The sequence below is a fragment of the Mustela erminea genome, chromosome 14 (assembly GCF_009829155.1).
Source record: "Mustela erminea isolate mMusErm1 chromosome 14, mMusErm1.Pri, whole genome shotgun sequence".
NCBI lineage: Eukaryota > Metazoa > Chordata > Mammalia > Carnivora > Mustelidae > Mustela > Mustela erminea.
The window spans coordinates 76,330,256-76,349,819 of record NC_045627.1 but is presented as its reverse complement, the minus strand read 5'-3'; the positions used below and the strand labels follow the sequence as shown (position 1 = coordinate 76,349,819).

The 19,564-nt window shown below is 43.1% G+C and overlaps 1 protein-coding gene across 22 annotated transcripts in view; it reads left to right on the top strand.

Annotated features, from left to right (window-relative positions):
• The window catches only part of ABLIM1 (actin binding LIM protein 1), a 300,396-nt gene that overhangs the window by 258,135 nt on the left and 22,697 nt on the right, over positions 1-19,564 (top strand). For 8 of the 22 annotated variants that reach the window (XM_032313797.1, XM_032313794.1, XM_032313788.1 and 5 more), the window contains 5 exons: positions 660-815; positions 4,172-4,207; positions 6,706-6,835; positions 16,896-17,000; positions 18,716-18,763. In XM_032313797.1, coding sequence (XP_032169688.1) covers positions 660-815; positions 4,172-4,207; positions 6,706-6,835; positions 16,896-17,000; positions 18,716-18,763 — 475 coding nt within the window. Of the gene's footprint in view, positions 1-659; positions 816-4,171; positions 4,208-6,705; positions 6,836-9,227; positions 9,348-16,895; positions 17,001-18,715; positions 18,764-19,564 lie in introns of all 22 variants that reach the window. The other 14 variants (XM_032313773.1, XM_032313777.1, XM_032313781.1 and 11 more) reach the window with 2 other exon arrangements.

Here is a 19,564-nt window from a genome sequence, read left to right as displayed (position 1 = left end):
GTAATGGGGGGGTGGGTAACCCAGAGTAGAATAATTTGAAATGATTTCTATTTCTGTTACAAAATCCAGTTTTCACCCCATTGTTAAAGATCAGCCTTTCCAATCATGTCTCCTTCGGGTAATTAAATTTATATACAAATGTGACCATCGATGTCAATGACCTATAAAATGCACTAATACCATGCAGGACTTGAAAAATTGTTGGATATAGACACTTGGGGATTAATTAAACATTTTGTAAGGCTGATACTGAGTATTCTTAAATTCTGCCACGAGATATTTAAATATTTAGTTTATCAAATATGCAGTTCTTGTTTTTAGCCATCTGGGAGGATTTTTTTTTTTTTTTTTTTTGACCATCTGTTTGAGCTTCTCCATCTCTGTAATAAATTTAGGAAAATTATCCTGAAGGTTTGCAGGCGTTTCTGCTTGGTTTATTCTGCACAGACTTTCCTAAGCTTTTGGTGACTTTTTTTTTTTTTTTTAATAAAACATGATTGATATATGGTATAAATAGGCAACTTTCTAAAGCAAAATGCTTTGGTTTTTGTTTCTTTTTAAGGTCTTCACCTTTCAAACAGGGCGTGAAATGTACTGACAACAGTTTTCCAAAGAGATGAGACTGAAAAGTGATTTTGCTTTCTGTTTAACTTTGCCAGGCAAAAGTGGACAATGAAATCCTGGATTATAAGGATTTAGCAGCCATCCCCAAGGTCAAGGCAATTTATGATATTGAACGTCCAGATCTTATTACCTATGAGCCTTTCTACACTTCCGGCTATGATGACAAGCAAGAGAGGCAGAGCCTGGGAGAGGTAACACATCTAGAAGCTGTATTTATACAAGTTCTCTTTCATCACATGTGTAAGAATGACTGATTGGAATCACAATAAGTCAGAGGGTTCTTTTGATTGCCTACTGTTTGAAGGCTTCTGTACCAGGTGCTTTGAGGGGCTCAGAAATCTCTCACACCATCCCTGGCCCCAGGAGTTTACAGAGGGTTGAGAGAGCAGCCAAAGAAAACAGCAGGGAAGCATGAATGAGTGCTGGTACCAGGTTGTGGGATGGCAGAGCGGACATACTGGGGAGTAAGTCAGAATTCGCAGGGGAGATTCTGTGAGCTGGGTGGAGGGAGTGAGGGAGAGTCTTCTGGGGGTTTCCTGGGGGGACCATCTGAGGTACAGTCATGGGGATCATGAGGAAGAGAACATACATCCTCAGGACAGCCGCTGTGTGCAGCATCTTAAGATAGTTAGACTGTGAGAGAACAGAAACAGCAGAGAGACGGAGACCACGGTGTGACACAGTGATGTGAGCCAGGGTTCTGGAATCAAATTACCTGGGCTCAACCTGGGGACCCCACGTGCCGCTTGGATGACTTTGGCCACGTGGCAACCATTCTGACCCTGGTTTGTTCATCGGTAACACAGGATGACAGAATCTACCTCACAGGATGTTAGTAAAGATTAAATAAATGATCTCTTAAAGGTTAGTATCTATAGACTATCTAGATCATTTATTGTCTATTAAAACTAATCTGTATAAACTACTCTTGTTAAAGCAATTACTTGAGAGACTCATGGTGAATGTTCAGGAAATGACAGCTGCTGCTGGGGGCATTCCCTGTCCTCTTGGGGCTTAGCGATGCTTTCCCAGCATTAATGGTCCAGAGGCTGGAGCACAGCCTCTCAGCCCCTTGGGGTCCTCCCCATCCCTTCCCAGGTTTGGGGGTTCCCTACCTGGGTTGCACGGGCTCTGGTCTGTTTATCCTGGCCTGTTCAACTCACTTTAAACCTTTTTCTCTTTTATTTTTAAAATTGGAATCCTCTATACACTGATTTGAGTCCAGTCGGAGACATGTTACCCAAATATTGGACTGAAATTAGCTGTTCAACCCAAGGTTAAAACAGACTGTAAACTACCTAACATGTCCACACAGTGCTTTGAGATTTTAGATGAAGAAAAGCCATGCAAACATGGTGATTCAGTTTCATTTGTTCTCATGTATATATACATGTATATATATATACATGTATATATGACATCTGTCTCATAATTATATGTATATGTATTCGTAATTGTAATATATGTTGTTCATTCACTTATTTTTCAATTTGGTGTTGAAATGGCCCATTGGACAGGATGTGATATCTATTTTCATGTAGTGCCCCCTAGTGGTCATATGCTTGTAACTGCATCTGCAGCCACACCGGTCGGGGGGAGGTGGGGGGGGCGCTGTGTTGTTGAGCTGCCAAGGGGCCCCGCCTGGAGAGCTGTGTAGAAAATCAAGGGAAAGGACAGTTCCTGAATAGGGTGCACAGGGCCTGGGCCTGGAGCAAGTAGATGAGAATTTGCTCGTATTCAGGTTGTCCAAGCAAGGGGGAGGTGAGTTGTTTTTTGGCGTTTTAGGTTTGGGGGTACATATCTATTTCCCGGTGGCTCCATTTTGAGCAGTAAAACATCAAGCACTTGAGAGTTTGGGCTTTGAAGTGAACGTTTCAGGGTTTGGAGTCAGACTTCTGTTTACTAACCATACAACTTTGGGGAAGATACGTATTTCAATCTCTTTATCTGTAAACTCAAGTAACACCTGCCTCAGAGGTCTTCTGTGAGTTAGTGAAATATTTAGATTAGAACGGTACCTGGCCCGTGAATGCTCAACTAAATTGCTGGCCACTCTCGTAATCAGCATCATTACTGTCAAGGACCCAGAATGATGACCTGTGGGTTTTTCGGAGCACGGAAGCTTGATGGGAGTTTGCCCCCAGATCAGAACACATGTTCTCCGTCTCTTCCCCAACACATGAATCTTGCAATGAAGAAAACTTGACACACGCCGTTTGATTATTTATTCCTGTACTTATTAACACTTTCTCCAAAGAATCCATAGATTGCCAATGTAGAAACACTGGAGGAGTAAACTTGACCTTCTGTGTAGCCGTTTGTGCTTCCAGGAAACATGAGAAGGGAGTAGGATCAGGAGGCCTGCTGTCAGCAGGTCAGGCCTGGCTCTGTACTTCAAGGAGCCTGTCTTCCCCCAGCTTAGACACCCCCACCACCACCAACGCCAACACAGGCTGTAGCTGTCTGGAGACCTTGGGGCTTGAGGAAGCTGCTGTGCCAGGAGAGCCCGGTGGCATCTTGTGACCTTGGGGTGAGGGGAAAACTGGGATGCTGAGAAATCTAGCCCTGTTCTTCAGGATGCTTTGTTTGCATTTCATTTCCGTTTAAATGTTTTTTGCATTTTAATTATAAACATTTCATTCATTCATTTAAGAAATATTTGTTGGATACCTCATAGGTGCCAGGAGCTGCTCTAGTCCCTGGGAATACAAGTAGCTATAAAGAAACAGAGCTCCTGCCCTCGTGGAACTTGCAGTGGGATATGGGAGACAGACCATCAGCAGATACATAACACTCTTCTCCAGGGTGTAGTGCTAGCAGAAAAGTGAAGCAGAGTAAGGAGAAAGCGTTTAGGACTGGGTTGCCTCTTCAGATAGGACGGTCACAGAAGGCACTGTGTGTACCACATGAGACCTCACTGAAGAAGAGGAGTAAGCCCGGCAGGTGTCTAAGTGAAAGGCACTGCTGGCAGAGGGCACAGCAGATGCAAAGGCCCTGAGGTGAGAGAGGGTTTGATCTGTTCACTGCCCCCAAGGAAGCCTTTGTGCCCGGAAGGTTGGAAGCCAGGTGAATGTGGTCATGTTGGCAAGCCCACCAGGGCAGGATGCCACAGACCTGGTCATCCCTGGTCTGTTGTCGTGCAGCAAATGATTTTACGTGATTGCTCTGATTATAATTGAGTCAACAACCATGTTTATAAAATTTTGTGTTCCAGTAGACACCATGACTCATAGTAGTAAACCGAGCATAGTTTGAGCATAGAGGGAAAAATAGTTCCAGTTTGTCTAACTTAAGCATCAAAGTATGACTGCGTCTTTCTCAAAACCAATAGTTCTTAGGCCGGGACATGAGCCAGGCTCCTGGGAACTTGGTTGTCATGCTCCTGTCTGAGCCCCACTCTCAATTTAACCTAATCAGAAGATGGGGATGGGCAGGGGGAGCAGGCGTGTGGATGCGGTGTGCTGTTTCCAGGCGATTCTGATAAACTAATTAAACTGATAACAAATCAGTATCCACTGTAACTTTCGATTCTCTTTTATTCTTCTAGTCTCCAAGGACTTTGTCTCCTACTCCCTCAGCAGAAGTAAGTACCATTGTTGAACATTATGACGGATGGGAGTTGGGAGTTACCTGGACTTTCCTAGACCGGAGTTTTTAAGGAAGGACGTTGAACAAAACAACAACAACAACAAAAACTGGGTGTAAAATTGTGACGCATGTCGAATCCCTTACGTATGAGATGACTCTAAGACACGGTAGGGTAGTCCGTGTTTTCTCCAGTGAGACTGGGGGTAAAAACAGCCCTAGAGTAATCTGAGCCTCTGCCTGCCCCTAAGTGCCCAGGAAGGGTTTGCGAGGAGTGAGACCGCCCGTCCTGCTGGGGGCGCTCTCTCCCCGCACGTGTATGGACTTGATCCGAGGCCCAGCTTGCTGCACTATCTGAAATGGCCTGCCCTGGTCACAGAGCGTTCAGGGGAGGACACTCCCGTTTGTCCAAATCCATTGTCTTGTCCCGCTCTTCAGGGTAAAGAAATCTCACCGTGGCTTGTATCCGGCCCCCCGGGCCCGCCGTCCCCTGGGGAGTAGCCCGGCGTGGCTCGCGTGGCGCCGTCGTGGTCCTTCCACGGTGAGCCCCGGGTCCCCTCTCAGTCGGTACACACGCCTTCCGCGCTGTCTGGTGTCCAAACCAGACTAATCCAAACCGGATTAGTTCTTCTCACAACCATCTTAGCGGTTCTGCAGCAGCTTCACCCTCTCCGTCCCGGTCCAGGGTTCCTCGGTTTTGCCCCAGTGCCACGCCGACTGCCTGCCTGGTGACCGGAGCCCGTGGAAGGACGTTCCTTGGTCTCTCCTCATTGTTTCCCCTTTTGGGGCAGGGTGCGGGGGGCTTCCGGGCTAGCGACCTGAGCTCAGCCTGACTCGCATCTGAACGTGGTCCAGCGCCAGGGTCTGACCCGGCACTTTCTTCCTTTTCGCTTCTTCAGAGAACAGTCACCAAGGGATCGCGTGTTTAGCGTGCTTCTTACTGTTCTGCATTTCCTTAGGTATCCAGGGAGCCAACGCCTCAGGTGTTGGGTCTACTCCCATCTAAAAAAAGAATAATAATAAAAATAATAAATCTGGGTGGCTCCGCCAGTGAAGCATCCTGACTTTGGCCGGGGTCATGATCTCACAGTTGTGAGATCGAGCCCCGCGTTGGGCTCTGTGTTCCGCAGAGAGTCTGCTTCAGAGTCTCTCTCCCTCTCTTTCTGAGAAATCAGATAAAACCTTAAAAAAATTAAAATGAATAAAAAATAAAAATCAGTGAGTCTTCTGGATACTCTACGTAAAACTGGATTGATCTTAGATAACCATTATAATTTAACCTGGTAAAAACTCTGTAGCATTCCAATGTTTGTGACTGAGGGCTATGAAAAATTAATTTCTGTTAGTTTCTAATGACAGAAGTTATGAAGCATTGACTTCTGTTATCAACCAGTTGCAAAGTTGAAGCACATTGTTTAGGGATTTCTTTTTATTTTGTTTTTACATAACTTATTGTTCTAGGCAACTGGAATCAAACCGTAGTTTCCTGGCCATTTACTCCCACATTTCACACAGCCCCGGTTATTGAGTTTTTAATTTTAGGCATTTTTCCATTCTGTCTTCCAAACTTGTGTTTCTGTTGTGGTAGCAGAAACTTCATAAGACAACCAGTTCCTAAAATGTAGAACATTCCTTCCTACCCTTTTCATTGTTTGAACCATTTTGTGTTGTGTTTGTGTGTGTATGATTTTTTTGTACTTCACATCTAATCTGCTCTTTTCTGGCTTTGGGGATAGTGGGCATATAGTGTATCCATTGAGTGGATACACCTAATTGACTTCATTATTTCCCGATTTGTTGAGAAATTTTAATCTTTATAAATGGTGGTATTACAAATATCTTTGAGCAGATTTTCCCATTTGGAGATCAATTTTTATTTTCTCCTTGGGGTATGTTTCTCAAAGTGAGAAGTAGGATTTCTTGGGTTTGAGGCCACCACCAGCTTGTTCTTCAGGAAAATCACTTTAAAATGTCACCAGATCAGTGTTATAGACAGTGGGTTGGCAGCCAGAGCAAAGGGTAAGATTAGAGCCGGGAGGCTGGTTCTGAAGTAGGCTCTGCCCTATGCGAGCTACACACCTGCACAAGGGTCTCTTAACCTGCTCGGAAACATCTTACATTTGTGGAGAAGGGAAGTCATACCTTGTGTTCTACTTTTGTTGCTATGAAAATCAGATGAAATGCTGAACATGCTTTGTAAAACTGAAGGGTACCATAGCAGTGTGGACATCAGGGTATTCCCTTTTTCCCAGAGGTCTAGCAACATGGGAGTTTACCATTTTACATCTTACAATTTGGGGAAATGCAAGAGCTATGGGTTTCAAACAAAATGCGTTAACCGCAGAATGCTCCTTTGTGTACATATTGAGAGATATGACCCTAAAATGTATGAACAGGTTGACATCAGGCAGTCCTTGTAGAGCTGGATGTCACTGGGACTCAGTGATAGCCTGAAGGTGTGTCTGATGCGCCCACATTCTCGCTCTTTCTTTTCAGGGCTACCAGGACTCGAGGGACCGGGTGATGCACCGGTCCACCAGCCAGGGCTCCATCAACTCCCCCGTCTACAGCCGCCACAGTTACACTCCAACCACATCTCGCTCTCCCCAGCATTTTCACAGACCTGGTAAGGGTGCCTGTCCTGGAGATTGACTTCATGTTGCTGTGTGATTTTCTTTTTTCCCACCACTGATAGTGTATTTAAAATCTGCTGCCAAGTAGATCTCCTGTTTTCCCAGGAAAAAAAAAAAGAAAGAAAACTCCTATCTAACTATAATTTGTGTAATTTTGTGATTATATTCATTACGATTTATTAAATAATTACATTTTGACAGTGAACAACGGGAAGCCAGGGAGATTTTTTTAGACTTAAAGAAAATTTCATCACTTTGAGACTTAACATGAAGCTCTCCAAAGAAAATATTTTGATGTGCCTTTTAGACACATCTAAAATCTAGCATTGGTCATTTGTTGGTGGGTTTGCTGTGTTTCCCCAAACCAGGCACAGGGTGTTACTAAGTGTGCTTTGTTAAGCACCTTCTAGAAAGGAAGTATTACATGGCACCTTGGGGTTGTATTTGATAACTTTTCAGATCTATTCTAGCCCTTAGATTTTGAACCACACTTGGAAAACAAAAACATTAGAGACATATTAGGATAGACAATATCGAACGTTAGTGGACTTGAGGTGAACTTCCTCTGTGCACAGTGTAGTCCTGATGACTATTAGTGGGTGTCTCATGTGGCATGGAAAAATGGAGATCCCAGCATGGATCCAGGGTTCCCTGAGAACTAGATTCCCAGAGGGAGACCCTGGCCTTCTAAAGCACCTTGGTGGCAGCGAACATCTAGGAAGACTTCCTTTTTTAAGTTTCTTGCTTCTGTGCAGGTTGATGAGAACAAACTCATTCGTATGCTAACTTATTTGATAAAATAGAACCAAAGGAAATGAACAGCATATAAAAAGGCTGCAATCTTTCCCTTAAAGCCATAGACTTAATGCACATAGAAAATTGATTGTTTTACTATATGATTCTTCAATAATGTATAGTCTACTCTAGGTCATAAATAATATTTTGTTGAGTTACATTGAGGTTTTCAAGAAATGGATTCCTTTTTTTTTTTTCCCCCCATATACAACTATATTCATTTAATTCATGTTTTAGACCTGGGTCTGGACTTCAGCCCTCATCTGTGTGGAAGACAAATTCTGTTCGCAGCCACCCCTCCATATAGGCATGTGCTGAGGTCACTGAAGCCACAGCCATGACCTTGTCACAATGATGTGGGGCCACAGGGAAATTGTTGTTCCATGGGCCCCTGAATAATGAAGGGGTGTCCAGCCAGGGACATTATTTCCCTAAAAGATCATGTCACTGTTGAGCACTGAAAGTTTTCATTGTTCCCGTCATGGTTCCGAAGCCAGCAGCCTCTAGAACATTCCCAATTCTAAGCTCTCCTCCTCCTTTTCATGATATATATTATGGGCATGCATGATGCCAATTATTAGGGTTTATAATTATTTTTTCAAGTTAAATATTCAAAAAATAATTTGGATAAAATAATTAGGATAGACAGTATCGAACGGTAGTGGACTTGAGGTGACCTTCATCTGTGCACAGTGTAGTCCCGGTGACTATTAGTGGGTGTCTCATGTGGCATGATTATTATTTTTTCAAAAAATACAAAAACAATTTTTTCAAAAATTATATCCAAATTATTTTTTCGAATTATTTTTTCTACCCTTGTCAAGTGAAGCCGATGGGGTTCTGATAGAAAACCTCAGATTATCCTCCCTGCGGGTTCAGGATCCCAGATGATGGTACATATTCCCCAGGTCTGGGTTTAGTGACAGTGGCAAGTTTTCCTTCCAAGATAATGAAGCTTCCAGTCCCTGTGTGCTACCATCATGCAGTTCTCAGGATCCTAAGTAGATCTTCACTACCCAGGGAGCACAAACAGGTTTTCCTTCTACAAAAGCAAATAAAGTTAAACTGCTACCGGGAGAAGTTGCCAGCCTTAAAAAAAAAAAAAAAAAATCTGACCTTTACATATAACTACTTCTTTTCAAGGTTCTTAAAATGATTATCGGGGTTTTTTTGTTTTTGTTTTTGTTTTTTTAACGTGTGTTTCAAGGGTTCTGTTTTGTCAGGTGCTTTTTAAAAACAACTATCTGAGTCTAAATGTTGTGCCAGGTACTGGCTCCAGAGTAGCCCGTGTCATCCTGACAGAGAATGTCGTGGTGGCCATTCCTTCTCATAAAGCCATTTATTCCAGAGAGTGACTCTGTACCAACCTGAACCTATTTGCAAATTCTCCCCACTTTGCCTCTCCCTCAGCAGGTGCGTTCTTAACCCTTTTGCCTTCTTCCTTTTGCAGATTCCTGATTAACGTTCTTAATTCCTCCCCATCCCCCCCACCCCGCCCTTGGAATGATGATGTTGTCCCTGCTCCTGTGTTAATTTCTGTTCTTCTTTTCTGTTTCCACCTGGCCCTGCCCCTGACTCCTTGCTGCACAGAGCTGCTGTCTCCTGGTGTGCAAAGGTTGTCCCACCTGCGCACCAGCAGCCTCAGCTCCGCCCACAGCGACTCCCGCCCCAACTCCCCCTTCCGACACCACTTCATTCCCCATATCAAAGGTAAGGAGGCAGGCTTCTCCAGGGAGCCCCCACGCAGAGTGGAGATTTATTAGCACCCAGGGAAGGCTAATAAGGCGCATCTCCAAGAGTTAGCTCCCAGCTTTGGACCTCTCCGCATGCCTGCGTGTGTCATGACTACGCCCGGCGTCTTAGAACTGACATGGCCTCTCTCCACGGGAGAACTATGTCATTTCTGAGGGCTCTAGATGAAGAAACAGGAAGTATTTAAGACCATAAGATTTATTATCCACCACGTAGGAAAAAAACCCATATATTATCATTTTGTTTTTCTGTGTGTCAAAAGCAAAATATAATATATAGTTGGGGTTTTTCCTGGTTTTGATATGTGATGTGGCTCGGCGAATTATACCCGCATTTAGCAGCAAAAATGCAAAACTTGTCTTACTGGTGATAAGCCACTTAACCACTTAATGACATTAAAACATTTGGATAGTATACAAAGATCTGTGGCAATGTAACTTGAATTCCTCTCCTCAAGCCAACCCTTTGAGTCATCAGTCCTCTTTTGACTGGTCGTGATCTCTGCTCGATGCAGAAGAAGAGCTTTGCCTTCTGTTTTCTGTTTCTGCCCTCCATCCCTGCCCATTCCCTTTATGCCATTCCCATTGTTTTCCTCCTTGTCCATCATGCTTCTGTAGCAGTCCTCGACTGGGGCTCCCGTTCCCCTCCATGTGTTGGGGGATCCAAGAGCCCTGAAGGGGTGTCAGAGGAGCCATAATTTAAAATACGTATGAGCTCCCAGAAGCATGCTAACTTGTTCCATAGTCTTGATTTGAACCAAATTAACCCATGACGGCAGCTAAAGGAGGGAAGTGGCAGATGAGCACAGATGCTGTTAGGGGACTTGAGAGAGACCTAACAGATTCTAACCCTGTGATCCAAGTGCTCACGTCCTGAGCCCTGCTACTGAGTAGCCAAAATGTTGTTCCAGTTGACTGAGCTTTCCTTTGTCGTCTACCCAAGTTATTTTCTTACTGCTTACTTGGATTTTTGAGCAGCGGAGTCCAAAAATATAAATACTTCACTTAATCAGTGTGCTGTTATTTTTATGGGTGCTACTTTAGCATTTTCTATGCCATAAAAATAATGTTGCTGACATGCTTATTGAAGATACACATTATTTGTCATTGGCAAAGGGATCAGCCTTTTTCAGTTGGAGCAGCACTTTCTAAAATTCTTGACAGAGTACTTACAGTTATTATTGCTAATTAGTATGGGGGGGGTGCTTTAGAGAATGTTTCTAAAGCGGTGAGAAGTTATTTTTAAAAATTTCAGAGATGTATTTTAAAGAGACTTTAATATAGAAGCTCATGGCCCAACTAAGGTTAGTTTGTTTGCTTCTAATATACAAGAGAAAAATGGGTTTTTAATTAAAAAATGTAAGCTCCCTTGTTCAGTTACTAGATGTTTCATCTTTCCAAAGAGCTGCTTTTTGGAGGAAGAAAAATGCACATGCCCTTTGTACAAATGACACGTCATGAAGTATCAAGACATAGAGCCTCGTGTCTTTGCATGGCTTTATGGAAACTTGGGATGCCCAGATGGACACTGGACGCCTAGGTTTAAATATTATCTCTGTCCTGTGCTCACTGTGGGACCTTGGATTGTTGACTTCACCTCCTGAGTGTTACTTGCCTACCTGGTCTATAGAACCTCTCCTAGGTTGTTGTGGGTATGTGAAGTCAAGAGCCGTGTAGTAAGCACTCAGCTCACCTTGTCTGTGACAATTTCCCCCTGAGCATGGTGCCCCTAAAGGAGTTTTGATTACATCATTCTATTCCATTCTCTGGTTAAGGGGCCCCTGGCCAAGGGCTCACACCTGGGGAGTGCTACATGGGACCAGACCCCAGCCCCCACCCCCGGGTGTTTCAGTGTAAATATACATGAAGGATAATTTTAAAAGCAAACTTCTTTTCCATCTCTGTTTAACTCAAAAATTGCATTCTTGTTGAGGCTAAGACAAACAGCTTCTATCAGTCATTTAAATTTGTCCTTTTCAATCGGAAGACCAAATAGCAATAAAAATTACGTACCTTTGTGTGCCCAAATGGTGCCTTACTAAAAAGGTAATTATACAGTTGACCTTTGAACAATGTGGAGATAGGGGCGCCAACTCTCTGTGTGGTGGAAAAGTCTTTGTATGAATTTTGACTCTCTAAAAACTTTACTAATAACCTCCTGTTAACCCTTACTGATAATACAGTCAATTAACACATATTTTGTATGTTATATGTATTATAGACTATATTCTTACAATAAAGTAAGCTAGAAAAAAGAAAAAGTTATTAAGAAAATCAAGAGGAAAATATTACTAAGAAAATCAAGAGGAAAATAGTACTATTCCATTTACCAAAAAATACCCATATATAAATGGACCCATATTGTTCAAACCCATGTCATTCAAGGGTCAGAGGTACATCGTTTTCTGTCTTTGGACTGAATTTGAACTTTTTGACACAAATACTGTGATTTTAAATTGTAGAGACCACTAGGCCAGGAGGGATTAGCTTGACCTTGAGCTCACACTTAAGAAATACCTAATGATTTCTCTCTCATATGGCTATAGTTCATTCCTATAAAATAGTTTAAATACATCAGATACAAAATGTAATGCACATTAGGGTATATGCCTAGTTTTAAAATCAGATGCACTTTTTGCTAAACTACAAAATAAATCATGAAGAATTTGTATAGTAAAGATACTGCTTTAAAAGCCTAATATAGTTGGATCAGTAAAAGCTCATTCTTCAAGGAATTACTTCTTAGTTATTCCAAAAAAAACCCGTGTCCATTTCCATGGAAGACCTCTCCAGCACTTGGAAGTTTCAACATGGAGGGCATTTTGGCCTTTGGAGAAACACCTCGAAGGTGTCTTCAGAGTGGAGGCAAGTCCACCACGGCCCTTCATTTAAACATTCACGTTTTATCTTACAGTTCGTCTTAACAGTCTTGAGGCGGTTATTTTTAAGACCAACGAGGATGCCAGGGCAGGATGTATGTCCTTCTCAGGAAGGTGTAGCTAGAAACTGGGGGCCCCCTTGCTACTGTGGCAACCGGAAGTGCAGCCCCACCCGCACCCCGCCATTTCCCAAGTCCACCACCTCGTCCTTCTTGTGACACATGGGTCCGGAACCCCCCAGGGTTCATGGAGCTGAGGTTGCTGCGTGCGTGTAAAGCTAAAATGCCCATCACAGGCTGTCTCTCTATCCCACTGGCTTCTCCAGCCGCGTTCTAGAATGTCCATCTTCTTTCCCGCTGTGTTTTTATTTCTGTCCCCTGGACTCTCCTGCAGCTTCATTCAATGTTGCTCTGTCGTTGCTGGGCCACGTGAACAAGTACATGCTTAGATTGGAAAGCTTTTCACTCTGTTCTGAGCTTTGTCTGTGTCATGTTTGCTGAGTTACTCTTCCCTCCCCTTGGAAATACTGTTAGACATTATGTTCTGTGTCCACGAGGTAGAAAACAGATTTGGGACCCAGAGGGCTACCTATATTAAGTCTCTTTGAAAGGAATCTTTACTGTTCTGCCATAGAAATGATTTTCTCTGATCCAAATATTTGACACTTGCTGAAGAAAACCATAATGCTTGTTGAAACTTGAGACAAAAACCAACAATCCTGAAACTCTGTCATGAAATTCTAGAGGCTGCCAACTTTACGATCCCCTCAAACTACTCATTTATATTTTGAAACATGAGCACTTAGCATCCAGAAAACCAGGCAACACTCCAGCAGGTGCTCCCAGCAGACACATGCACAGCCATTTTGATTTACTTGTCTCAGGATTTGTCACTTGGGCTCTCAGAGTACCAAAAAGAAGATTGAAAACAAGAACAGAGCATTCAGATTTGTTAAGCAAGTGATTTTATCTCCCAGATAGAAAAATCAGCTTATAAAGCTAATGTGGAAGGAGCTCACAGTGAAGGCTAAGAAATATTTGTACGCAGTAGCTTCTCATCACAGTAGCTAAGATCACTGACAACTGAGAGTTAGCCAGTACAAGGAAGGACTTACTTAAGGAACAAAATGGCTTTGAATGTGATAGGTACAATATTCTATGACATACACACTATTACGTTATTTTTAAACAGTGTCTGCATCTCCAGGCTGATGATGATGATGGCAATATCTTCCGTGTATGGTCTTTCCTGTGACACCATATGTATTACTTTGCCTAAGTAATGCACTAGGCATAAAAATATTATTTCCGGGCCCTCCTCAGTTACTTCCTTCTAGAATAGATAGGGGTTTTTAAGTTAGAAAGAAGAAAGAGGACTTACCTTGAGAATTTTTCTTTTTCTTTGAGAATGCCAAAAAATGGGATCTGGGTGGCTCAGTTGGTTAAGTGTCCCAACTATTGATTGCAGCTCAGGTTCTTGATCTCAGGGTCATGAGTTCAAGCCCTGCGTTGGGCTCCACACTGGTTGTGGAGCCTACTTTAAAAAAAAAAAAAATGCCAGAGATATTTAATGCCTTTGGTGTTTCAGGGGCTAAAGCATTTGGTACCTAGCAACAGTATTCTGAGGCTTGTTCCCAGTGAGACAAGTAGAAGTCATATTGTTCAGAGTCCATTAGATGGGTGCATTGTTGAGTCTCTCTTTGCCTAGTGCTTTAAAATGTTTTGTGGGGGGTTTTAATTGATTCTAGCATTAAATCTATTTATAAGACTTGAACATATTAGTGAGGTTGTGTGTGCGTTTTTTTTTTAAGCAACTAGAAAGGCCAGTGGTTGCTAAAATACACAGCCGAATAAAGAACTATGCCCAACAAGAGACAACATTCAGCTGAAATTCACCCATCGGGAGTCCAGACAGTTTACTCCCCAGCCTTTGGGAATCATCTGCCCTAGGAAGTGATGGGCTCCTCCTGCCCCTTGCCAGCAGACCATCTCCATGATAGATTTTTAATACATGGGCAAAGGCTCATTCTAATAACCTTAAATCTTTGCGTCCCATCTATGCAGATACTTTTGCGTGTGTGTGCCACAGGCTAGTCATCATCAGACCAAATTTAATGGAGTTTCATCTGATTGGATATTATCACCAAAACGCGTGAGAACATTTCCCTGAGATGTCTGATGTCTTCTTCCCGTGAAGGAAGGGTAGAGTGGAAGGCCAGAGAACAGTGTGGCTCCGAAGCAGGAGCAGCCAGTGTTCAGGATATGCAGAAAGCTACCTTCTTTTGAGAACAGCCCCCCAGAAGTATTCTGTTTTTCAATTATTAATTGCTCTCGTAAGTTCTGATGTTTACAGGAGTAAATAATTCCTCTGGAGTGAAATAGTTTAGGGGTTATCAAAGATCTAGTGGGAAAGTTATAAAAAGGAGATGTTCTTGTGACCCTGTTACTCAATACAGGCATCTGGTGCCTTTACCCGAGAGCAAGGTGAAGGTTAGTCCTGCAGTGGTGTTTATTAAATTCAGCTGTTAATAGCTCAAGAATTCGTAAGTAGACTGCTTCAGTCATTCATGGCCAGGCATTTATAAGGCCGGGCACTGTGCTGAGCACAGAGAGATGAATGGGACCTAGTTCTAATTCAGTTGAAGATTTAAAACAGGACTGACTTCTGCATGTAAGCCACATTCTTCCTTCCCCTGCGTGCCTCTACCTGTGTCTTTTCATTTTTTTCGGATGTGAGCTAGTTATTTCTCATTAGAAGAGTGATAATAAATGAAATGACTTTTTAAAAAATTAACCTTTGAATAGATTGGCAGTTTGGGATGAAGCATCAGCATTTTTAGAAGCTAATACCTGATTTTAATAGTAAGGTCTACATTATAATGTACTGGGAGCTAGACGTGAAACTGACTCTTGTGGGGAAAAAGAGAAAAGCTTCAGAACATGATAACTGAAAACCGGGAATCTAAACTGAAGCCAGAAACAAATTCAAATCTCATTTGGAAGTCTTGCTGCCCCTTCAGTACAGATGCGTGCTCTGGTTACCCAAAAATACACACTGAGAAATTAAAACTCCAGAAAGCGCATTATTTTAAAGCTCCAGCAATGGATATCTTTTCTACTTTGTAGGCCATGTTTAGAGCAGCTTGGCTTACTTGAAGAAATCAGCTTGTGCTCTGTTTTCTGAAGATCCGCAGTTTGTTTCATATCATTAGCATTAGTTGATAAATTACACTGTGAAAACTTACAACTTCTGTGCTTCAGAAGGCACTATCAAGATAGCGAAAGACAACCCACAGAATGAGAGGAAACATTTGTAAGTCGTCTATCTATCCGAAAAGGGACTTGCCTTCAGAATATATAAAGAAGTCTTCTAACTCAGGAACAGAAGTAATCGCATTATAGGTCATTAACTTCTGATAGTCCCCTGCACCTTCTGTGTATTCTTGGGGCAGATGTTTTCTCAGACATGGGGTAGGAGGACAGTTTGGGGCAGTAGCTGACCTCTGGTAGCCCAAGGCAAGCCTTAGTTCATCCTGGCCGGAAGGGGTGATAATTGGCCTTGGTGGAACTCAAGGCTTTGCAGCCAGTGCCAGCTAGCCTTTCTAGCCCCTTCCCTATTCTCTCCTCCAAGAAGACCCTGCTGTCCAGCCACAGTGGCTCGGAGTGTTGTTCCTACACACCATGGCCCTTCTAGGCCTGCTTACCCCTCGGCCCACCCTCCCACCTGGTGTACTTACTCCTTGACACCCCGCTCAGTCTAACGTCTTAGCTCTGCGCACGAATTGATGGCACCCTCTCCTGAGCAGGCATGTCTGTGTCACAGTCTGTCTCCTTAGGTAGCTTCTGAGACTCGCCGCCCCCCCCCCACCACAGGCAGGGATGACTTGTCATTCATCTCCATGTCCTCAGTCATAGCTCAGTGCCCAGCCATGGTAGGTGTACAGACCTGTTTCACAGATGAAATTGTTGGACGGGGTGGAGCCTCAGAGAAGCCTTGGAAGAGGCAGGTGGAGAGAGTAGTAAGAGGTCGCAGAGTCCCTGGGAGGAAGGGCTCTGACTCTGCGGCGTGTATTGCACAGTGAGGCAACAGAAGCATTTGCTGCGAGTGCAGGCACTTTGCACTGCTAAGGGAGGGACTGGGTGACCACTCAGGGTCCCAGATACACGTAGCCTTCCATTCAGAGAAATCCATTCCAATCGCCAGCCTCTGCCGTCGTGCCTGGAAGTGACTGTAATTGAGCTTGCGTATCCCGCCCCTTCACATGCTTGGGACTTAATGGTCTGACAACTGAACCTGAATCATTACCAAGTGACCTTCCATGACTCTTAATGTACTTTCCATCTAATCAGTTTGCTGCTAGCTCACGGCCTTCAACCGCATGCCATTGGAATGACGCATCCTACTGCTAGCTGCTTCTAACCCAGTTCCACGCGAACTCAAGTCTCTCTTGTGGAAAACTAAACCTTCTATCACCCCGTGAGCCAAATGGATAAATTGAGTTTGTTTCCTCTGTTTCTCCTTTTGGATGTACCTCCTTCCGGTTTGTTTCGAATTTTTATTATGCTTGCTTTGTTTTCTTTATTGCTGTCCCTTCTCTTATTTTGTTTTCTCCATTCTTCTCATTGGAGGCAATGAGCCGTCCAGCGGCCGGAACTCCCCTCTCCCCTACCGGCCAGACAGCCGTCCTCTCACTCCAACCTATGCTCAGGCCCCTAAACATTTCCATGTTCCAGGTAGGAGCTGACACGGTCTTTGTCTGGGTGTCCTGTCACGGTGTAGAATGTAGCGCTGTTAGCTGTCTCGTCTCATCCTCACGCTGTCTTCATCGGGGTGCACATGGTTGACAAACCCTAAATTGCACGATCTGACCCAGAAGGCCTCTCAGAAGTTTGGGGATGTGAAAAATGCCAAGGATTGTATGGAAGGTTTAAGTTTACTCAAAAATTTTTGAAGGGAGCAGGGGAAGCAGAGAGTGAGGGAAGGAGTTGAGTTGCCTTGTTTTGCTTTTACTGAGATTTTAATTTAAATGTACAGAGATTTTAATGAGTGCCCTTGGAAGATACCGCTCTGTGGTGTGGTGTCATTGCCTACTTGTCACAATGGCACTCTAGTGACCGTCTCATCCTCAAGAATGAACCACAGCCTCACTCAAGAGTGATTTTATTTCTTCCTGTCTGTCTCCCGTGGGGAGATTGTTTCTGTGAACTTTTCAGAGAGGTATAAAATTGGATCATTTGGTTGGTCCTTCATAGTTCATAACCAACTGACAACCTTCTTAGCCCACAAAGATATCTTGCAATTTAGGCTTGGTGCTGTAAGCTTTGCTGAAGTCCTAAACATTTGCTGTCATGGTACAAATGGTAATTTGCCACCAAGATCTGGAAAACTCAGAACCCAACAGTATCTTAATGTTTAGGGTCAACTCAATTTTTAGGGGCAAGGTTGGCCATCAGAAGTCATGATATTTTTCCCCCCATTGGAAGTACATTGTTTTCTTCTAAGCTACTGAAACTGGTTTAATAAATTACCCATTATGTTAATATTAGGACACATATTTGGAATCTGTAAGTTTTTTTTCTTTTGCATTCCAAACTTAACCTCATAAAACAGAGGAAAGTTCAGTGAGATTCATACCGCTAAGATAGAACTGCCTTTTAAAATAAAGCTTCACTGAACCTTGAAAATCAAAGTTGTTGGTACGTTTGCAACTTTTGTGCATGAAGAATGCCCCCACCAAGATACAGTGCCCAAGATTGGGGGGAAACAGACCTTTGAAATTTCCTGAGTATTTGCAGTCAAAGCGAAACTGGAGCACTATCAGATGGGGTCCTATATAAATAAATGAATAGTATTTGGCATCTCTTTTCCTTTCTCTTTTTGAAAAATTTGACCTATACTAGTTAGGATTCTCTCAAACATTCTGTCAGCACATCAGACTAGCCTTGCACATAAAAACTGTCTCTGTGTTTTAAAAAACTACTCTTACTTGTATTGCATTGCTTTCCACTGTTCCACTCATTAGTTGAAAAGTAAATTGAGCCCCTGGTATCCACTTGGAGCTCAATTTCTAGACAGTAGCTATTTGGGGACCTTCCCCAAACTGGTTATGTCTTCCTCACCACTGGAGTCCCTCCACTGCTTCCATTTCTTCCTGTTTTAATCCCACTTTTAGTGAAGTGCATATTTGCAATAAATGGCTCATGAATTAGTTACGTCTCTATATATCCTAAGATGTATTACAAAGGATTCCATATCACTTGTCTGTAGTAATTCACTCATCCCTGGAGCTTCTTCCAGGAACTTCGGTCTTTGTAATACAAAAGTTAACCTTCGGGGTTGTTTTTGTTCAAGAGTCTTGGGTTTGGTTTGCCTCCCTCTTGGTTGATCTGTTTTTCCCATTGCTGAACGGGTTCCCATAATTACACACCTTTGCTTTTCATTTCCACAGATCAAGGGATCAACATTTACCGAAAACCACCCATCTACAAACAGCATGGTAAAACCCACTTTCCTCTGCATAGCTTTTAAGTAGGGGCGCCCACTGAGCTCTGCTGTCCTTTGAAGGGCTTCTCTGCTGCTGCTTTTGAGAATCAAACTGGGGCGCCCAGCATATTATGCTTTCATGGGTTCCTAAAATGCAATTACTGTGAGGTTGGTTTTCTTAGAAAGAGAACACTTAGCTTGGTTAGGAAGATCCCAGTAATTCACACTTTTTTTTTTTTTTTGCCATCAGATAATATAATCCAGGCTCTATAATAATTTGGATAAGCTTCTAATTAATTTAATTAAAATAGTGAAGGCCAGCTACCTAGAAAAATTAACTGGACTAAGCCTACATCAGCTTGACTCTCTAGTTCCCCAATTTCTTAACAGGCATGCAGATGTCTGCACCTTGGGGTAGAATGAACAGGACACAGTCCAAGAACAGGGACCTAATTGGTCCCAGCCCTGGTCCCAGCCCTTACCCTCAATGGTTCTGTGATATCACAGACACAATTTCTCTGTCCCTCAGTAATTTCTTATAGGCAGCAACTAGTGAGTTAGGCCAGCTTGTCTCTGAAATTCCTGCAAACTGAAATCCCTAACGTGGATTTATAATTGTGCTCTCCTTTTCTGGAAATACAGAATTTTTAAACCCAGGAATTCACATTACCATAAGTAAATCACGTTTCCCCCCAGCATTATTAGGTCTCTGTAGAGGAGGTGCCGTAAATCTTTGTGAAGGGAAGAGAAAGCCGACACTGGTCTTCAGGTGATTTCAGAAAATTATACACAAAATGTGCCTGGAAATTTGAAG